The 22,277-nt window shown below is 49.4% G+C and overlaps 1 protein-coding gene across 5 annotated transcripts in view; it reads left to right on the forward strand.

The window, feature by feature from the left end:
• FER (FER tyrosine kinase) overlaps positions 1–22,277 on the forward strand; it is a 2,139,903-nt gene that overhangs the window by 1,082,919 nt on the left and 1,034,707 nt on the right. For all 5 annotated transcript variants that reach the window (XM_069625481.1, XM_069625479.1, XM_069625480.1 and 2 more), the window contains one exon: positions 8,315–8,437. In XM_069625481.1, the coding sequence (XP_069481582.1) occupies positions 8,315–8,437 (123 nt within the window). The remainder of the gene's footprint in view (positions 1–8,314; positions 8,438–22,277) is intronic.

The raw sequence follows: 22,277 nt of genomic DNA on the forward strand, positions 1-22,277 counted from the left end.
AAATTACAGATTGTATGTTTGTGGGGTGTGTGGTGTATTCCTCTATCCATGTGTGGGGTGTACTATCTGCATCATTGTACCAATATTTTGCGAATTGTGCTTGAGCAACATAATAATAAAGCTTAAAATCAGGGGCCGCTATACCTACCAAGGAGTAGGGTTCTGTCAGTTTTTCCCATCCTTTCCTCGCTGTCTACACCGTTCCAGAGAAATGTCACCACCATGGATCGGAGTTTGGCGAAGAAGGCTCTACCAGGCCATATGGGGATGTTAACAAACAAATAAAGCAGTTTGGGCAAGATTACCATTTTAAGAATAGCGACTCTACCGGCTAGAGAAATTGGGAGTCGTCCCCACATCTGGAGTTTTGTGTTTAGAGTTTGCAGCGCGCTTTCATGATTGTCTGAGTATAATGTGAGTTTATCCCTGGAGACCAACATTCCCAGGTATCTGATATGGTGTTTCGACCATTTAAGTCCATCTGTTATTTCAGGGCATCTGGAGGCCGGTGTGAGCGGAAATATTTCAGATTTAGCCCTATTTATAGTATACCCAGAATAATTTGCAAATTTTTGTCTCTCTCCCATAATGGGTGCTATGTTTATCTCAGGCTCTCGAAAATAAAGTAATGTGTTGTCTGCATAAAGTGAGATCAACTGGGTGGCTCCCTTCATCTTAATCCCTCTATCTGCATGTCTCATTCTAACCGCTGCCGCCATCGGCTCAATGGTCAATGCGAACAGCAGGGGCGAGAATAGGCATCCCTCTCTAGTCCCCCTACCCAACAGGAACATCTCAGAGATGGCCCTATTAGTTAGCACCCGAGCTCCAGGCTCAGTGTATAGCAGCCTTACATACCTTACAAAGTTGCAGCCCACCCCGAATGCCCCAGTACCGCAAGGAGATAAACCCATGAGACAGAATCAAATGCTTTTTCAGCGTCAAGGGATATGGCCACTGCACTTCTACCAGGGTCTATTTGCGCCATCACGCCAAAGAGCCTTCGAAGGTTCAGGGCTGTGGATCTCGTGGGGATAAACCCGTTCTGATCGGGATGTACAAGGGTAGGGACTGCTGGCAGAAGCCGATTCGCCATTACTTTTGCAAATATTTTGGCATCGGTATTTATGAGTGACAGAGGCCTATACGATGATACATCCTGTGGTGGTCGTCGAGGCTTAGGGAGTACAGTTATCACAGCCTCTCTCATAGTTGGGGGTAATATGTTACTCTTGAGAGCTTCCTCCCATACCTGCATCAATATCGGAACAAGTTCCTCATGGAATTCTTTGTAAAATTCGGCCCCTAACCCGTCCGACCCTGGTGCCCTGCCTGTTGCCAGTGCCTTAATTGCCTCTGTGATCTCCTCCGCAGTTACCGGTTGGTCCATTGCTAGGTGTACTTCATTAGGGAGTTTAGGAAGGGAGAGGGCCTCAAGATATGCTTTAATTCTGTGAGCGATTTCTTATCTTTGTTCAAATATAGTTCTTTTTATAAAAGTTAACAAATTCCCCATTAATATCTTCGTCCCTGAGCAGCACCTTCCCCTGCGCCGTATGTATACTTGTGATCTGAGTAGGCTGTTTATCGTGCTTGACTAGATTGGACATCGTTCTGCCTGCCTTATTCTCCTCCCCGTATCTACGTGCCCGTATAGGGGCTGCCACATAGCGAACCTCTCTGATGGCCAGTTTATCAAATTCCTGAATGTGTGTGTGTGTATGTCAGCTAGTATTTCTTTATCTTGTGTGTGTGTGTGTATGTTTCCTCCAATGTATCTAGTTTACTTTCAATATCTGATAGCTCGGTTCTCACAGCCTTCAACATGCCCACCGACTTGGACATCAACACTCCCCTTATCCAGACCTTGAAGGATTCCCAAACTATTGAGTATTTGTCAACCGATCCCACATTATTAGACAGAAACTCTGCAATTTCAACATGTAGTGTTTCCACCACCCCAGGGTCACCCAGCATTCCGCCTGGCATTCTCCACCTCCTGGCAGGACCTGGGACATTCCGGAACATACGTTCCAACAGCACTGGGGAATGATCCGACAATGTATGGGGCAGGATCTCACACCCCTCCAATACAGCTGCCATGGAAGAGGAGACAAACCAATAATCAATTATGGGCTCGGAGTCATAACCAGAAAAATGGAACGTGTACCTCCTACTACCAGGATGAATCTCACGCCAAGCATCTACCAATAGGAGTTGTGATAGAATATGACTCGGGTTTACGACTGTCTTGCTCGGGGCTCTAACAACTTTCGAGGATCTGTCAAGAACCAGGTCCAGGGCCACATTAAAGTCCCCCCCCCCCCAAGGACATTTGATTCATCGAGTGACACAATTCTCTGATATATGTCCATTTCGAAAGCAGGGTCATCAATGTTGGGCCCGTAGGTGTTAACCAGGAGTAGTTGTTGGCCAGCAACCTCCCCCCATACCATGACGTATCTACCCAGGTGATCAACCTTGTGGCCTCCCACCATGAACCCCAGACTTGGATGAATAAGGGTAATAACCCCTCTAGACTGGGATGAATAGCTTGTGTGAAACCTTAGGGAACCCCACTTGGGCAATATGTGCATGTTGCTCGCCCCCACTGTATGGGTTTCTTGTAACATTACGATTTGAGGATTGTGTCTGGTAATGTAATTGCTGATTTTCCTAACTTTCATCTGATCGTTTAATCCCTGCACGTTCCATGTTAACAATTTGATCTTCAACCTATCGCTGGTGCCCTGTGGGTGGATATTCAACATTTTATCGTTTATCAGTTTTATAGTATTCGTGCAATCTAGTCGGCGCCAGCCTCAATGCGACCACGTTTTTACCTCTGTCAACTTTCCACCTGGACATATCGTCATCAAGTGGCCACCAACTCCAACATCATACCAGAATGAGTCTGTTTTAGAACTGAACACTCCCAGTTCCGCACCTCTCTCCCTCCCCACCACCCTCATCATCACCCTCAACTTGACGATGTATCCAACCAAACTCATGGAACATTCCAAGGGTAGCCATGTTGCTTCACATGGCCGCCGACTAGGTCCAACAACTCCACTTAGCCACATTGCCTGGGGCCGCTTAGCTTTTAAATTGTCTTGGCTGTAGCCCTAGGGATTATAAAACAAAGGGGTGCCTGATTACAGTCCCAGGTCCTTCAGGCGTTATATAATAGTCAACAAAACAATTGGACATATGGAACCGGGAATAGCCTCTCAATCCATCCAATCCAGGTAGCCGATATCACTTGCGGTCGTTATATAATTTGACACGGTCTTGCTTATTCTTTTCAGGTCCCAACTACATGCCGTCTCGCTTTTCGTCTTCAAGCGTTATCGTCCGGCACTGTCGGAAGCAAGACCGTGTCAAATGATATAACGACCACAAGTGATATCGGCTACCTGTTAAGAATTGGTGCACGACGTGCACATTGGCGAATTAAGACGTGTTAAGAATTGGTGCACTGCGAGTTCGTAGCCGTTGGAGCAATGAGAACTAATAGGTCCCTCCTGATTGAGCTGCGAAGAATCCCTCTTGAGGAAGGAGCTTGAATGTCCTGTAGTGATACAGAAAAGGGAGACACTATCCAGTTGAGTGGTGATACTCACCCTACTCGATGCGTATGGGAATAAGGAAACTCCCCTAATTTTGTCCTGAAGAAGGTTGTATGAACAAAGGGTCGATGATTGTTGATGTCAACAGAAACACGTGTAGACGAATGTCGGTGTAATTAGAAACACACAGACGGAACCATCAGATAATCAAATGGAGGACTTTTGTGTAATGTGGAGTTAGGGTCGGAGGCGTCCATATGTGAGGCCATATATATTTACATGTCAAAAATTTGATACGAAAAAGCTAAAATTGAACGAATGGTAGGAGTGACTGAGTATGAGTGGAACTTGTAGATATTTGCCTGTGGAAATGTTCTAGTATTTTATATGAATTTGATATGCAAATAAAAGTTTTTAGAAATTGAAAATTGAACATTTATTGGTATTTATGAAATAAATAAATGTATTGAGAGGCTATTCCCAGTTCCATAGGTCCAATTGTTTTGTAGCCCTAGGGATACAGTAGCATTTACACATATTTGACTTTTAAGTGTTTCTTAGTCTGCCGGTCTGGGCCTGTTGTTTTGTGCTGGTCTGCCCCCTCTGGGAGGCAGGGGTATGGAGGTTTCGATATATTGCGTAGCTTCAGCTGGGGACTCAAAGAAATGCGCTCTTCCTGCATGTTGGATCCTCATCTTGGCCGGGAATATCAAAGCGTATGGGATTTGGCGTTCCCTCAGGAGCCTTTTGACTGGCTCGTAGGATCTTCTGCTCGCCTGAACCCCAGCGGAGAAGTCTTTGTAAATGTGTATGCAGCTTTCCTCATATTGGAGAGTCCCCACCTCCCTCGCCTTTCGTAGGATTGTGTCCCTGTCCCTGTAATTAAAGAGTCGTGCAATTATTGTGCGTGGCGGTGCGCCTGGTTTGGGTGTTGGGGCCAGTGTACGATGTGCTCTTTCAACCAGAAAATGTTCAGAGAATGCATCTGGCCCGAACAAGGATTTGAGTAGTGCCTCGAGTTGTTTCTCCATTTGACCTTTCCCAAAGGATTCCGACACGCCCACCACACGGATGTTGTTTCTCCTTGAGTGCGATTCGAGGTCCTCGCATTTATTCTGTAATTTTGCCATATTTTCCTTGATCTGGGTGATGTCGCGGCTGTGGTGTGCAATGTTCTCTTCATTAGTGCTAATTCTGTTTTCAGTTTCCGTAACCCGTGCACTTTCTTTCTCCACTCTAGCCTTAAGAGAGCCGATAGTGGACACTATGTCATCCAACTTCATGTTGACTGCGCGGAATCCATCCTGAACTATTGTTGTTAATTTGTCTTCTTGATCGCCGGAATCTGTATTGTGGGCCTCATTCGCATCAGTGTGAACGTCTGCAACAGTGGTTTGATTCTGGCTGCCAGTGTAGGCATCCATTGGGCCTTTCTTTTTGTTTCCCGGAGTCTTGGCGCCTTTCCCTGCTTTGTGTGGTTCTCCCATAGTGCTGTCAAGATGTCCTCTACTCTATTTTATGCAGCACTACAATATACTGCTTACCACACCTCTACGTCTCGTTCATCTTTACTCCTTGTGTTATATCACAGCCCTGGGACAGGATCAGGTTCGGGGGTTAGAGGCGTTATATGTGTGCACTCTTTGGGATATCACTTGCCAGTATCTAGTTTCTACGAGTGGACTGTGCCTCCCCACGTATTGTATTTTAGGATTGTCACATTAGTGGCGTTTTAAGCCACTCCGGCCTGCCAGTTGGCCTTTGTGGGCCCAAAACACTGCCACCGGCCAGTCCCTTGGAGCGGGGTGTGTTTGGGTGTTTTTGTCCGCTTCAGGAAAGAGCACCACCAATGTGCGCCCACGAGATCATATGCCGCGTGTTGTAGTGTGCTTGCAAGTCCGCACCCACCGCTGGCACCGAATCACCTTGCGCAGGAGCCCACCGTGGCCCACACCGGGTTGCCTCAGGAGGAGGAATACCGCAGGCCCACTCAATTAGGATTTGCAGTCTAAAGAAGGCTACTCCCCGGTCAGGGGACGCGCCCAAAACACCCAGGAGCCGTCTGTGTCCCGACGGGTCCACCTGCCCACGTAATCGTTGGAGGATTAAGTTTGCTGGATCAAAGGGAGCTGTCTCAAGGCCAGAGCCCGTCCCCACACCCCGACTATTTTATGCCTCTGTCCTCCCCTCCGCCGCACCACTGTGTCTCCTTACCTGGCGCCAAGGTGCTCCGAGCGCGTCAACAGGTCTCTGCGTGGTTTTCCACTGCGGCCTCTCCGCCCGCCTCGCGCCGTAGTGTGTAGAAGGGCCTGGGAGTAGGGGACCACTGGAGCCCAGCAGCCGATGACTGCCACGGGCTCAGGCTGTCTCCGGAGATGTGCCGGTTCGCCTCGCTTCACTGTCCCAGGTCGACTCTGTACACAGTCGCGTAGTACGGATCTGAATGCCGGGCACGGGCCGTGGCCTCAGGCTCCTCCCATCTGCGGTCCTCCCCTCAGCCGCGACCGCGGCTCTCGAGTAGCACACCTCGGTGCTCAGTGCCGGATCATGTTTGCTGCGTGGGCCGGCAGATCTTTGCACAGCTGTAACTTCGGCCCCTCCAGTCGATGCACCTCAGGAGTTTACCGGACCCACCACGGATAGATGGGCTATCTGTAAATGCAGTTTGGGCTCAGCAGGCAGTTCTGGAACGGATAGTTAGGCGCAGGATTTATAAGTGGAGCAGGAGCTCCACAATCAAGCAGCCATTTCTATTGTGCGCAACAGCGCCCCAACGCCCCCCAACTCCTAACCCCCCCACCCCACCCCCACCCCCCCCCCAAGACCCCCAGGTTCAGTTGGTGTTTGCCACTCGGCCATTAGGTTTCCCTTGGGTGAGAAGGGAAGGCTGCATTTAAATATTATGCTCTGATTTCTTGCATGTTCTATTGTACTAGTTGTGTCCATGGCCATCACTAGGCATTCTATTTATTGAGGTGTTGCCTGACACAACTTCCGTTTTTTCTATATTTATAAAGTGGATGAACTCCTTTATTCAATAGTAAATGTGCTTTTCATTGTTTGCCCGTTCTGAATTTCTGATACTGATCCAAAATGGATTCAGTCACCCATGAACGATGCTGAAAACACTTGTTGTCATGCAGATATTAGTTGTAATATAAGGATATTATGTTTAAGCGCATCACATATCTAGTTGTATCAAAGAAGCTGTTTGGTTTTCTTATTTAACCTTGTTCATATCCATCTGCCACTTCGTAAATATCCAGGAGGTTTTGCAAGAGCCTGCGTTTCTGCACCAGTGCTATCAGTTGTTTTCTTACTTCGTTTTTTACCCAATAAATGGAAAGTTTGACATTGCCCCCGGTACAGTAGTCTTTTGTAGAAGTTTTAGGGAAGGTGGCTGGGGGGTGGGGGTGCTGGGAGACATGAGTGGGGGCCTGGTGGTGGGTGCCCCTGGTGGCTGGGGGGTGGGGGTGCTGGGAGACATGGGTGGGGGCCTGGTGGTGGGTGCCCCTGCACTGCTGGGGGGTGGGGGGTGGGTGACATGGGTGGGGGCCTGGTGGAGGCTGCCCCTGGTGGCTGGGGGGTGGGGGTGGTGGGGAACATGAGTTGGACATGGGTGGGGGCCTGCTGGCAGGTGCCCCACAGTGCTGGGGGGTGGGGGTGGTGGGAGACATGGGTGGGGGCCTGGTGGAGGCTGCCCCTGCACGCCTGGGGGGTGGGGGTGGCGGGAGACATGGGTGGGGGCCTGGTGGAGGCTGCCCCTGGTGGCTGGGGGGTGGGGGTGCTGGGAGACATGGGTGAGGGCCTGGTGGAGGGTGCCCCTGGTGGCTGGGGGTGCAGGGGGACATGCGTTGGTGGGCAGTAGTGCAAGTTGACATGTGGGTTGGCTGGGGGGCATGGCCATGGTGGATGGGGTGCCTGCAGGACATGTGCTGGGTAGGCCCCTGTGGTGTGAGCCACCTGCAGGGGCCGTGGAGGGTGTAGAGGGAACACCTGGGAGGACCCATAATGTTAAAGTATGTTCTGAATTATATGATTTTGTTTGAATTTCAGAAAACCATAGGGACATTTTGTGAGAGATATGCAGTTGTCCCTTTCATACGTTAAACATTGAATCGGTTTATATTTGCACAGGTTTTTAATTTCCCCAGTGAGTTATCCTTTTTTTTATCAACTAAGTGTATAAACACACATATAGTAAATAAGAAATTGAACATTCACATAATACTTTAGAATAGCAGATTTTTAGTAGTGTTTTTACTTAGCATTCTATAAGAGATTTAGCAGGAAAGAAAATGTCTGCACTATTATGCAGTTGTTTGAAAATAGGCCAACACTTAGACTTTTCAACTGATCACAGTTAACAGATACCGAAGAAAACAATGAATCAGTTTTCACCGGTTTTTCAGCTTAGCCACCAAGCACCTTGTTGATCTGCAAACATCCTGTTAACCTTCACAATACATCTTTGGATCTCTCTATTTTATCATCAACCAAACTAGTCAAAACAAGTGCTGTAATAGGGATAATGTCTGTTTTTAATTAATCTGTTATTAATTTCATGGATAGTGCATGTTGACGTGTATTTGCGTATTGTATTGTGATTACTCATTCTCTGAAAGCACTGTTGTCTTAGACAGATATATGTCAGAAATTGTTGTTGTTAAGCATTGTCCTTGTACTACACTATCATAAAATGTACACTTTTTCCTGTCTCTGAACCGTTTGCTCCATCTTTGCAGAATCAGTATCGATTTGAGGGAACTGGCTTTCCAACCATTCCACAACTTATAGAACACCACTACACAACTAAACAAGTCATTACAAAAAAGTCAAATGTTGTTCTTCTTAATCCTGTTATTAAGGTGAGTGTTTCTTTATTCAAACTCTTGATACTGTTTTAGAAGAGTTTGCTTACATGCCTGAAGAAGTACAGCCAGTTGCAACTTTATAGATGCATGGTTTATATTGTTTTGAGATTTAAGTGGGATTTATTGTAAACCGTGATTGCAGAATAGTTGTTCAGTCCTCCAAGGAAGTCTGCAGGATGTTACTTGTCTCTGTAATGTCTTGCTTTTCAAACTTAGGATCATTTGTGTAAAATAGTCCAAGTCTAATGAGAGGTCTAATTTAAATTGTTATTGATAGGTTAATGTTCCTCTCTTTTATGTCTTGTTGCGATATGGTAGAATACTGAAGTGATTTAAACTTTGAGAACTTGGAGCAGGTTGGGGGTTGTTTTGTTCAATTTGATCTATAGTTATTTGTGTTTTCCAGACAGCATTTGATTGCAGTGCAGAACTTAAGCCTATCATGCCTCTGGCCCAATTACTGTATGTTCGGGCTCTGCTCAAGTGGCACTTTATATGGTTTGCCTACTGGGGGGCACATTTGTATGAAATGCACTTTCAAATGAATGCCTTTTAATTTTACAAATGCGCATTGAACAAGGGGCATGCCCTCATTTGGCTAAGGTGTGACCCATGCACATGAGTGAATTTCAACTCTGTGTATATGCTTTAATGCAATCTGCTCAAGGGTGCGCTCTAAGGAGCTGTTGCCCATGGGAAGCAAACCCACAGAAGGTCTTGAGAAAGTGAAATGGTGGCAAAGGGGTGTAATTACATGGCACGTTTTTCCTCCCCTATCACGGTGCACTTCCAAAGGATATCCGACTGCTCCCATTTGAATGGTAAAAGCATGACTCCTGCTCTGATGTATGTTAGTTTGAGTGGTCCTCTTGCACACTTAGGCAGAGTGGTGGGGGAACCTACCTCTCTGTGCTGTACCTTTCCCAGGTGCAGCATATACACTTGGGAAAAGCCCTTTTTGGTATTTTAAGAGCACGTATATCATACTTGGGCTGCATCAGCTGGACAACTAGGCTTCACTAAAATCCAACTTTTTCAGTGTTAATGGAAAAAAAAACTTGTTTCAAAACTAGCAGTTTATTGTCTTTCGGATTTCTCTGAGCCTTGCCCCTGATGTGCTGCATTGAAAGTTGTCCCTTTAGCCCAGTTGGGCTGTTTGTCTTTGTTTGTGGGCCTCACTCCATCATGGCCGGCGCCATTTTCGGCACTGCAGTGCCTTGGCTGGCTCCACCAGCGCTGCTCTGATTGACTGCCCTAACACCTCAAAAGCCAAGCCGGGAGGCGGAGCCCGCCACCCAACAACAGCCCACCACCAAGTCCCCTGCCTGGGCCTGGCTGGCCCCACCTCCTCCTACACCCCAGAAGCACATCAAGTTGAATTCTACTGAACTTTGGAAGCAGACTGTGACCCCAAGATCTTGGCCCACCAGAACTTCTTGCACCCCTGCAGATTTACTTGCGTGTTGGCAGCTCGTCTATTTTCGATTTCTTGTGACTTTGCATCTGCAGCCACTTTCGTTTATGTGTGTCATGTGCCTCTCACTGCCACCCCCCGCCCTTCTCTCCTACTACACGTCTCATGGACGTATCACTATTGGAAACACTGTCAGGCATGAACAATTGTCTCATTGCTCTGTTTGTCTTACCCTACACTCCCCCCTCAGCTTTCTTTATGTATAGCTCTTGCATTATTGAAACGACCGTCGGGCACTTACAATAATTGTGTCATATGTTGTAAACAGTTTGTATTCCTCCTTGTTCTGTGTTGTACCTCTAAGTGCATAGCACTTACCTAGTCTGATTGTTCCAATGCCTACTAAGAATGTCTTTTTTGCTTAACTAGCCGCCCTCCTTGCATTGGACGGCTTTGAAATGTTAAGTGTATAGGCACTATATCAAAGACCAATAAATAAATGCATAAATAAATAGAGTAGCCCCCAGAGCAAGCCTGCTGAGGTCACATTTTCATTTGTCGGTTGCCTCATACCGGTCATGTTTTGCCCATAGTATAATTTGTCAGTGTGTGTTTATTCTATTCTGGTCATCAGGTTTTACAACCGTCCACTTCACCAGTGTGTGATTTGTTGGTATTGGCCAGTTACCTCAGGGCAGTGTGGATTTGCAGTGTGGATATGCAAAGTCCTGGGTGCTATTAATGCGTGAATCTTATGGGAGGGTTAATACACTGTTGGTGGGTCAAGGGAATAAGCCGGTTATAAACCTCCCTGTGTGAGTTTGTTTGTGAGGCCTGTTTTCTGAGAGGAGTCCAGGTGGTACAGTTTTGAATTAAGTGTCCCTGGTTCAATTTTAAAAAAAAAACAGGTGCTTAAGTAAACTGATTTTTAGGTCATTTGTCAGCCCAGCCAATATCAATCTGGTGCTCCCAATTTATTTGTGCCATTGCTGGATTCCTTGTTGGGGGAGTGGCTGTATTATCCAGGTGTTTTGTAGTTCTCCAGCATGGGGTCTGGCATGGATTCACATGCTCATGAATATTCCCCGTCGTCAGGCTGGGAATCCTCGGTAAAAGAAAAAACAGTTTAACTTTCACTTACAAACTGTATTTCTCCTTTAAAGCAATCACTGTCCTCTGGGTCAAACTACCCTCATCCAATGACAGCCCTCTCCCTAAACCCCTTCAGTGTAGGAGTCCTCGAGTTTGCTCTGTGAGCTACTTCTATGTTTTTCGTGTTTTTCGACAGAAAAAGGTTCTATTTTTGTTTCGAAAGAGCCTGTGTGCTCCATCTCTATCTGCCGACATCAGGGATCTGTTGTCGGTGAATTAAAGCGCCCCACAAGGACGAAGATCATCAAAGATTCCAGAAGACCATCAGGCCTACTTTGCGCCCTCCAACCATGATGGAGGAGAAGAAAGAGGGAAAGTCCCTCTTCAAGTCCTGCACCAAGTGTGGGCTATGGAATATTTTTGTAGAAGACCAGCACCTACAATGCCTCTACTGCCTGCACCCAGACCATAAGGAGGTGGAGTGCGAGATATGCCCCGATTTCTCCAAGAAGATGACGAGGGACAGGCTCAGTAGACTGGCGTCGTGGCTTAGCGCAAAGGAAGAGGAGGGCGACAATGGCGCAGGGCCTAGTACCCGATCCCGCCAGCTCAGCCGAGGGATGTGTCTCTGGATATTCAGTCAACCCTTCACACCTTGGTGTCAGAGATCCAGAAGAGGATGCCTCCGGGCCCGGATCCGGTGGTCCCCCAAGCTCCCGTCCAGCCTCCAACGAAGAAGAGGAAGCGTCATCCGCCACCCCCATTTCAGACTCCCCATCCGCGCCGGGCCCCTTCTCCCCCACCAGACCCAGACACAGGTACGGAGACGGATAAGGCCACGACTACGGACAACAACAAGGATATTGTCACAGTGGACGGCAAGTCTCCACAATTGGATGTGCCACATAGAGCGTCCCCACCAGACGAGGTGGGTTTGTTACACTCCATGATCGCCAGAGCCTATGAGCTATTTCAGCTTGTGCCCGAAGAGACCAGGAAGGAGGGTTTCTTCTACCAGAGGTTCAAGGCCAAGAGGAAGACAATCATGGCAGTGCCCCTTTAGACGACGTGTGAGAAGAGGGCCTGGCCCTCATTAAGAACTCTTGCATGGCTCCAGCCAAACAGGATAGGTTGGAGAAGAGGTTTTGGGTGCCGGACTCTGTGCCCAAGTGCCTGAGGTCAGAACCATCGCCGGATTCGGTGGTATCGGCGGCCGCAAGGAAACAGTCAGTTATCCCATCCTTGTTGTCTTCCGTCCCCCGAACATCAAGGGGAAGAAGATGACGCCTTGGGAAGAAAGGTGATTTACACTGTGGCGTCCACTATCAACGCACTGGTGATCCTAGCCAGGCACGACAGGGAACTGTGGTACAAGCTGGGGCCTATTCCGGAGTTCCTCCCTGACGAAAAGACGATAGAGGCAATCGCCCTTTTACAGGAAGGTGAAGTAGCATCTGATCACGCCATTACAGTGGCATTGGACATAGCCAACATGTGGTTCCGGCAGATGGGGGAACGGTGTCTGCCTTTGTCGACAAGGCTGGGTGAAGGCTGTGAATTTCTGGCAACAGGTCCAGGCAAAGGTATTGACATGCCCTCTGACAGAGAAAACATGTTTGGGAAGGTTGTTGACGAGTCCTTGCGGGCCATCGTGGTGTATACGGAGATAGCCCGTTCCCTGGGCACTCTCAAGCAGCAGCGCTCTTCTTTGCGCTCCTCCTGGGCAAAGTTGAGCAGGTCTTCCAAAGTTTTCTCCTTTTGTACCATCAGCCCTCCAGATCCACGACTCAGGAATCCTACAGAGGCCGTTCGCAGGCCTACTGTAGCGAAGGACAGTGTCGCCCACAGGGCAGGACGCCAGCTCTGAAACAGGCCTGAACCGGCTAGGACGTCGGGGCACCCACGCGTGCACACTGATGGACAGTCGCCTGACGAAGTTCGTCAGCAAGTGGAAGAAGATCACGACCGACAGATGGGTGCTGGACGCTCTCTTCCAGGGGCACACCCTGGAGTTCAAACACAGGTTTCTGCGGATCCCACCGCCTACCGTTCACGAACAGCACATCCCTCAGCTTCTGTGAAGAGGTGCGAGCCATGCTGTGAAAAGGGGCGATAGAACTAGTTCCCCAATGACTCTGAGACTCCAGAGTCTATTCAGAAAGAAGACAGCGGGCTGTAGGCCCATCCTACACCTGCAACGTCGCAACAAAAAGTCCCAAAAGTTCAGCATGGTCAAGTTGCAGCACGTGCTCGGCCAACTGGAGGAAGGAGGCTTCTTGACGTTGCTGGACCTGGAGGACGCCTATTTCCACGTCCCCATTCACAAGAAACATTGAAAGTTTGTGCGTTTCGTATTGCAGGTCAGCACTACCAGTTCAAGGCTCTGCCTTTCAGATTGAAGTCGGTCCCCAGAGTGCTCACAAAATGCCTAGCACTGGTGACGGCCCATCTACGTCGAAGAGCCATACATGTATACCCGTACCTCGATGACTGGCTCATCCGGTGCCGCTCATGGGTGTTGGCCGTCCAGCTGTTGACCGATCTGGGGTTCTCCATCAACTATCCAAAGTCCTGCTTAACGCCATCACAGAACACGCGGTTCCAGGGCGCCAGACTCAATACAGTGTCTTGTCTGGTGTCGCCCTCAGAGAAGAGGCTAGCAGCCATTCTAGGGAAGGTGCAACGGCTGTCATCGGCGAAGACGGCCACATGCGGGTCATCAAGTCGTTACTGGGCATGATGTCGTCCTGAATCTACCTCGTCCGGCTCTAAAGGTTGCAAATGCAACCCCTTCAGGAATTCCTGGACAGCCATTGGATACAGGTGTCCGGAAGCTTCGCTGCAAAGATCTCGCTGAACAATAAGTTCCGTCGGGCGATAGTATGGTGGGGCGTTCGCTCCAACATCGCCCAGGGCACAGGCTTTCAAAGTCCGCCATACCAGGAGACGGTCACCATGGACAAGTGCACACTGGAAGTCTGCATGCCAGAGGCCTGTGGCTGCCAGAGGAGAATGATCTTCATATCAACATCCTGGATCTACAGGCAGTGCTCTGGGCCCTTTAAGGAACTCATGGTGGCAACATTAAAGACAGACACAAGTGATCACAGTTTAAAGGTGTTTATTGAACAATGAATGCAGGGTGGAAAAAGGCCTAACCTAAATCTAAGATGGGAGCAAGCGTTGACCATCAAAGGAAAAATAAGGCAGTCCTAGTGGCGTTGTGTCAAATAAAAGGGCCTATACTAAAAAAAGACTTTTGCCAAATCCTTACAACTAATTACAGAAATTGTTTGTTTTTTAATTAACTTTTGGGTGATAACATTCCACCCCGAATCTTCCTCTTTCGGGCTTGAACCCCTTTCGGATGTTAGCCTCCCTCCTTCGGGTTCACTGTGGCTTTTCTTACTTTCACAAATATCAATTTCTTTTTAAACAGTTTTTTTCCTTTCTGGGTGATGCTGGCTTCACCCCTGGGTTCCCTTCTTCTGGGCTTAGCCCCCTCATGAATGTTAGCCTCCCTCCACTGGGTTCACTCGGGCTTGTATTTCAAGAACAAGCTTTTCTGTTATTCTAGCACAATGTTTTTCCAACAGTTCACTATGAACCTCACTTTCACAGCTTTGTCAACACAAAATGCTCCTTGAGACGTCAGGCTTCGCCCCTTCTTGTCGGCATCCTTCTTCCAGGTTCACTCTTGCCAATTCTTTTAAAACAGTTCACTGTGGACAACCCTCTGCCGGGTTCACTTTTGTCAACACACTGTTCTGCTGGACTTCAGACTTTGCCTCTTTCCATCGGCATCCCTCCTTTGGGTTCACTCTTGCTAATTCTTGTCAACACACTGTTCATACACTCATTTCACCAAGCGGGACTCATTTCCCTTAGCTTCGCAATCATCTGTCGGTCAAAGACTTTCAGCACTACAGAGGATTTTGCAAGAGCCCCGTTTGACCACTTTGACCTTTTCTCGTCTCCTCCCAAGGGCTTGCGGTTACGTTAGTCGTTCTACCATCTGGTTATCGCCCAGAGGTTCCTGCCTGAGCACTCACGTGGTGCCGGCCTCTTCTGTTGCTGGTTTCCCCCCTCTTACGCGTTTCAAAGTTCAGTTTAGCCATTCGCTACTTATTGTTCAACGCAGTTTGGTTTCTTATCGGCTCTTCCCTCAACTCACCAGCTGTGATGAATTGCTTGGCTTTCTTCTCCTTCAAGCCATGGTTGGTACCACAGAGAACCGCATCTCTCCCCGGCTTGGTTATCAGCAGAGGAGCGTATCCCGTACCGTCGATATCTGATGCAACACACTCTGGCTATTGTCTGCAGACTTCTAATTCCCTCTGCAGAGGTTTCATGGGCCTTGGTTGGAAAGGGCAAGGTCACTTCTCTCCTCATCACCCTCTCGGTCTGTGCCATCTTTCTCCTCCTCTTGAACTGCAGTGCTGAGTTAGCTCTCAAGTTGTGCGGTCTGCCTTGTTTGTACTGTGCTTTCTAGCTCCACCTTTTATCCCTGTGGGGAATGGAAAGGGCTGTCAGGTGTGTGTGATTTTGGTCAATTGCCTGACCCTTAGGTTGGGACATGCCAGGTGAATAGCTCTAAAATGAGTCTGTTGTCTTTCGTGTTGGGCGAAGGCATTCGTTTCGGAAAGGGGGGAGTTAGTGTTTGAGTATCATATGGGGTATAAAGAGGAAGAGGTGTTGTAGGGTGTGTGGAACAAACAGGAATGACGAGGACTATTGCCAGAAAATAAACAGGGGGGTTTGTGGAAATGCAGGAAATGATAATGAGAGGGACGGGATTGGTAGAGTTTTGTTAAGGTAGATTGGGTGTTCGGGAAAGAATAATCATAGGGGCGTGGAGAAGAATGGTTGGGAGTATTCGGGTTGAAAACAGGAAAACAGTGATTCTGGGAGTTGTGGTTTTTGAGGGTAACAGGGTTCCTAGTTGGTCTACCGGAGTTGTCAGGATGGCAGGATTGTATTAAGGGAGCTTCTTTGGTTGGAAGAGGGAGGTTGATGCAGAGAAATCAAAAACAGCTTCAGGGACGTTGTCCCTGGTAGAATACTGCATCTCTCGTGGGGTATTCCTCCAAGCATAACCCCGGGTTCCCCTACCCAGGTTATCCTCCCTTGCTCGTCTGCCCCCAGGGATGGGATCTGAGAGCGCCAGCCCTTCCCTGTCCACCTGAATAAGGGATTCTTGAGGTCTACCTGGAAGAATACCCTCAGGTTTCTTAAATCCCTCAAGTCGTTCCTCCCGCCCAAGCAAGGTGGTGAGGATCATCATGGAGAACCCCGCCACCATGTTTTACATCAGGAAGCAGTGGAGGACTCGATCCCCAATGAAGCGCAGGACTTGTGGCACTGGGCCGTCGGCCAGCGGGTGTTCCTCGTTCCTCTTCACCTGGCGGTAGTCTAGAACACCATCGCAGACTCCCTCAGCAGGGAACTGCGCTCCTGCCACGAGTGGGAGCTTCGTCAGGATCCGGCAAACCGCCTATTTGCCAAGTGGGGCAGACCCCAGACCGATCTGTTTGCGACGGCAGTGAACTCCAAGTGCCAGAAGTTCATCAGCATAATCCACCAACCGAGCAGCCTGGGGGACACGCTCTTCTTCCCATGCAAAGGGCTGTTTCTGTACGCATTTCCTCCATTTCCTCTCCTGCTATGAGTCATCAACATACTCAAACAGTGTCAATGCAAGATGATACTCATCGGCGTGACCAATGCAGATTTAGTACCCAGACTTTCTCAGCCTGTCAGCGTCGCCTCTGGTCAAGCTACCATTGCTTCCGGATTGTCCCACCAGTGAAGGGGACACGATCCTTCATCATGACCCAGGATAGCTGAACCTGAGGGCTTGGCTCCTGACACCTTTGAGTTTGAAGGGTATGCATTGCCAGCGGACTGCAGTGAGGTCCTCGCCAAGGCCAGGGCGTCGCCGACCTTGAAGTGCTACAGTCACAAGTGGAAGCGTTTTGCTACGAGGTGCCGGTCATGGCTCCACAGGTTCTTTCGTACTTGATACAATTAGCCACGGCAGCACTGGCACACACCTCCATCAAGGTACATCTGGTAGCTATCTCCCGCTACACCTGGTCACCAGGAAGGTCTTCGCTTTGGTCCCATCGACTCGTCAAGTAGTTTCTCAAAGGACTTTTCAGATCTTTCCCGTTGGTAAAGGCTCCTGCCCCGGCGTGGGAACTCAACATGGTTCTGATGAGGCTCATTGGGGCCCCCTTTGAGCCTTTGCATCCTGCCCCACTGAAGTTTCTCTCGTGGAAAACGGCTTTCCTTTTGGCCATCACCTCTGCCAGAAGGGTAGGTGAGATCCAGGTTTTATCCTGCAAGCAGCCGTACCTGACTTTCCACGATTTGTGGGTGGTGCTGCGTACACGCCCCTCTTTCATGCCAAAGGTTCCATCGGAATTACACCTCAACGAACCTTTGGCGTTACCTGTTTTTTTCCTGAAACATTTGTAATTGGTTATTCATAACGCGCTTAATACCCAGAGGTTTCTAAGTGCGGACTTGGGGATCAAACCTGTTTTGCTTCATGTCGTCTTGCTTCCAAGGCCAGCGCGTTGCACCTGAGCTATCCTCCTTTGTCGCCGGCGGAAAGGGCCTTGTATTTGCTGGTCGTTACTTGTGTCCTCAAGTTCTACATGATACTCACAAAGGATTTTCAGAAGACTTGGGGCGTGGCTAACGTGCCATGTAACGGGACGTGCCTGAGAAGAGCTGCTTCAAAGATCCGACACAGATCTGTGACAACATGCGCTTAAACTTCACAAGCAACTCTAAAAATGACGACCCGGACGTGTGAAGGGATGCTCTGCCATTGTGGAAAACGATGAACTGATTGTATGAGCAGCGGCGGTGAAACTGACAACGAAGCTCCTGACGGTCCGGCGACTATGTATCTAAAATGGCGGCTAACAAAGGGTCAGCTGCCGTGACGGTGTAAGCTGGGGGATGGACCCGGCAGCGAAGCGAAATGGATACATTGTACCCACGGCCTTACGAACACTGAACAGCGACTGAAGACGGTGTTGCGTGCTGCAGTGCGGGGCTTGAAGGAGCGGGTATGCCTGTGCAGCATTCACGGTGACCGAGTGAGCGGAGAGATACTGGGACCGGCATCGGGTGTCTGTGAGGCCCCCCCAATCGCTGATGCACCCCCCCGCTGCCCGCTGACTTGAATGGCCCGGGAGTAAGGTGGCCGCACATCGATGAGGACGAGCAGTGGATTGCTCGGCATATGAGCAGAGCGGAGGGTGCATTGAAAGGGAGATGAACACATTGCAAGCACATAAGTGTGGGGGTGGCTGCTGCTTGAGGCCCGTGCGGCCCCAACTATCAGGCGGGTGGCCTCTTGTCACCCGCATGTGAGGGGGCTGTGGAGGCACGGGCCTGTGCAACGCAGCGGTGCACGAACAAAGGACTTGTCTGTGGTGCCGCTGCCGAGCACTGTGCTGGCAAGTACCAACGATCCCGTGTGCGCGGGCTTGGCACTCTGGAAACACACAGGCTCCCTGCAGGTGGGGCCATCAGACCGGGCCTGTACAAATCGATGGCCGGATTGAATTATGAGGAGGTGAGGTGAGGATTGTGCTTGAAAAAAGGCAGGATCTACGCTGCAATAAATACAGGAGGAGTCTCGGTAACGTGGATGGCACGTAGCATGAAGGCATTGCAACTTGGAGCCCGTCACTGTGTATAACCAATATATTAGACTGAACTGCCCAAGAGAGGAGGGCGCTCACACTAAATGCTGGTGGGGTGCAAAAACGATTTGTAAAAGGTGAAGCCAAGATACATGCAAACATTAATTGCACAGTGAGAGAAGCGTGGTGGCTAGCTGGGCATTATAACTGCAGGACAAGCGTGCCCACATGCTGTAACAACTGCTGGGAGGAGTCATGGCTGCATTAATGGGAATATAAAGACGAGGACACTGCACCAAAGAACCCCTGGTCGCTCACGGCTGACACTGGTCTGCACCATCATGGGGGAGAGACTCGCGCACCAAAGGCTGATGAGATGCGGGAGTGACCCGCGGACGGTGAAGCCCAAATACACAGGAATAAATCGTGTTGCATGGCGGATGAGCAAACTGATACGTGGGAGGACATAACCCACTCGGGCGCATTGTTTAGAGCGCGGGAATCCTCGCAGACCCCTCTGAACAATAATCAGAATCAGTAGCGACCTGCTGACTACACTGCAGGATTCAGCATCAGAATTGCGATACCGCGGACGGAGCGGTGTGAGGTGAGGGCCCCAGGTCACAATATGGCAGGAAGAAAGATCAAGGGCAAGAGCAAGCAGCCCACGATAGAGGCGTTCACCAAGACGCAGCATTCCCCAGTTGCGTCGGCGCAGGAGAGCACAAGCGAACCCACAGGAAGTTCCCTGGGGACTGAAAATCACCAGATACTGGCAGCCATAACGGAACTAAAGGATTCTTGGGGGATAGCAATGGTTGACTTAAAGATTTCCTTAGAGGCTAAGATAGACGCGGTGGCGATCGACGTCAATTTGCTACGACAAGATGTCAGAGCGCTGGCAGACAGAACAAGTAATCTGGAAAGCGCAGTCAAAACTAACACGACCACCAGCACTCACAATGCGAAGGAAGTCCACATACTAAAACAACAAGTGGCTAACCTGGAGAATCGTGCAGAGGAGGCGGAAGGGAGAGCGAGAAGGAACAACATTCGAGTGGTTGGTCTGCCGGAGGGAGAAGAAGGCCAGGATCCTACAAACTATGTCGAGAACATGATCCTGCAAGAAATAGGAGCTGACAAACACTCACAAGGATTCACAGTGGAGCGTGCACACAGAGCCCTCACGAGGAAGTCAAAGCCCGCAGCCCCTCCCCGCGCAATCATTGCCAAGATTCTGAATTACAGAGATTGTGAGAAAATATTGGAGTATTTCAGGAACGGGGGCACGATAGCTAAAGCTTCGGCTACCATCACAGCTTATCCTGATTATACGATGCTAGTCCAGAGACAAAGGTACAGCTGTGTAGCGGTGAAGAAACGGCTGCGCACGGCTGGCATGAAATACATGCTTCTATATCCCGCGAGACTGAAAGTGATACACAAAAGTGGAATGTTTTTCTTTGATACCCCAGAGGAGGCGGCTGCATGGCTGGATTTACAGTGCTGCCCAGAACAAGATGCCACACGAACCCAAGGAGAACAAGATAAGTGACTAAAACAATCTATGCATACTGGTATATCACATTGTGAGGTATCCCAGTAGAGATTCGATAGGAACATTGAGAGATGAGTAGCGGTGAGAGATGTGGAAGCTAGGTTATGATATCATTGATTCTATTGCAGCGCATTGGACTGGAATATAGAGCCTTGAGTATATAAGCAAACTGGATATTAGCATGTTGTAATATGGTTGCAGATAGGAGCGGCAGAACACAGGCGTCTTACCCCACAAGTAATAGTAGAAGTAGCAGGATAGTCATTAGGGCTACCTCACCCTGCTGAGCTCCGAGTACAGGCTATTGTCATGATGCCTACCTCCAAGGGCAGAGGGGAGTGCCAGCGGGCCCAAGCTGGGGCCCTTTGGACGCAGTCCTGGCGCCTTAGGCGCCAGGCTCGTGTTGGACCTCTGTCCTGGCGCCTTAGGCGCCAGGCTCATAAAGCTAGACATGTGTTCAAGTGTTTTAATGTGCACTTACCTGATGCAGACCATGCTGCCACATCCAGGCCCTCTTGAGGCCTGAATGGAACTACTTTACCTGTGGGACTACTTGCCACCCGGGTGTGGTCGGGGACGGATACATACCTGATCGGTGGAAGGATACACACTTGGAACTTCTTCCAAAACTATTTAAACCACACCCGATCAGCAACTCACGCTTCGCGTTGTTCTGCTCCTCGCAGCTGGACGCTCACCGTGTCAGCTCCTGCATCTGGACCTCAGCCACGCCTGTCAGTATCCTGGGTCACCTGCAAAGGGAGACAAAAGACCTTACCTGTTAAATCAGCACCACGGAGACATCACACCGACGATCCTGAAAAGGAAGACATCATTTTAAAAGCATTTCGCTACGATCGCTGCAGCGCTGCATTTCACTCACCTATCCTGGACGCCACCATCTTCAGCAGCGATCATCCGGATCCACAGCCACTTCCCAGAGCCTAGAGAGAGAAAGACAAGAACAAGGTGAGAGAAGGAAGGGAATAGGAAAAGCTCAGTTTCCTTCTAAGACTTACCTGTTGGGTCATTCCCATTTCATTTCGGGTCTTGCCGCTTCCAGGCATTTTCCGGACCCCGGCCCCTATGGGGAAAAAAGACAAAGACATTGAATGAGCGAATGCAAAGACATTACCGGAGCGCTCATCCAGAACTTACCTGTCATTTACTGGAACTGCACGTTTCACTTCGGGTCGGCGCCATATCTCCGGCATTCCGAACCCCGGCCCCTAAGGGGAAAAAGACAATGAACATTATTATTAAGCTTGGACTTTTGAACGTGCAACAGAACTTTTACAAAGCCTTACCTGAATAGTCAAGCTTACCTGAACTCCCATCAATCCTCAATCCAGTGAAGTAACTGGGTTTCAACGCGCCCCTGCATCAGAAGCAGGATGGAGAGCTCATCCTTCCTGACCCTAAGGTGAGACTTCACGGGGAATCGTGGAAGGGTATCGTGGAGGGTTGGAAGAGAGTGGGAGGCTTGAGCATAACTCAGTCAGTAGGTAATACTCCCTTTTCACGCACAGGGGAATATTCCTGCGAGCCGGAGAAGCCAGAGTAGAGGGGCCCTTCCTGTCCATCTTCAGAGTCCTGCGCTTCACCATTGAAGAAGCATCAGCACTCGAAGCCAGACCTGCGCCTCCGTGGGAATCAGGTGAGCGTTACAGAACGCGAAGCCTACCCACAATTTCCCACCCGGGCGCTATGGAGACTTCTGAGACTGACCAGCTGGCCCAGCTTTTGGGGGAATTACGGGCAGAGGTGCACTCAGCCCGCCAGGAGACTAACACTCTCAAAAGAGAACTGATCTTATCCAAGGAAAGAACAGATGACCTAGCCAAAAGGTTATTACAGGCCCAGGCAGGGCACACTCCTTTACCTAATTCCAGAGACATTTCCACATCAATGGGTTTGAATAACCCGGTACAAATTAATCTACCTGGACACATGCCTTTGGCCCCGCCTGAACGTTTTGCGGGGATCCCAAGAAATATGCTGTCTTTATGAACCAATGTCGTTTACACTTTCTATGCAGACCCGGAGCCTTCCCTAACGACCAGACCAAGGTAGCCTTTATACTATATTACCTCAGTGGCAGTGCTG

This window comes from Ambystoma mexicanum, chromosome 6p, assembly GCF_040938575.1.
Source record: "Ambystoma mexicanum isolate Mex_15411 chromosome 6p, UKY_AmexF1_1, whole genome shotgun sequence".
In the NCBI taxonomy this organism is placed as follows: Eukaryota; Metazoa; Chordata; class Amphibia; order Caudata; family Ambystomatidae; genus Ambystoma; species Ambystoma mexicanum.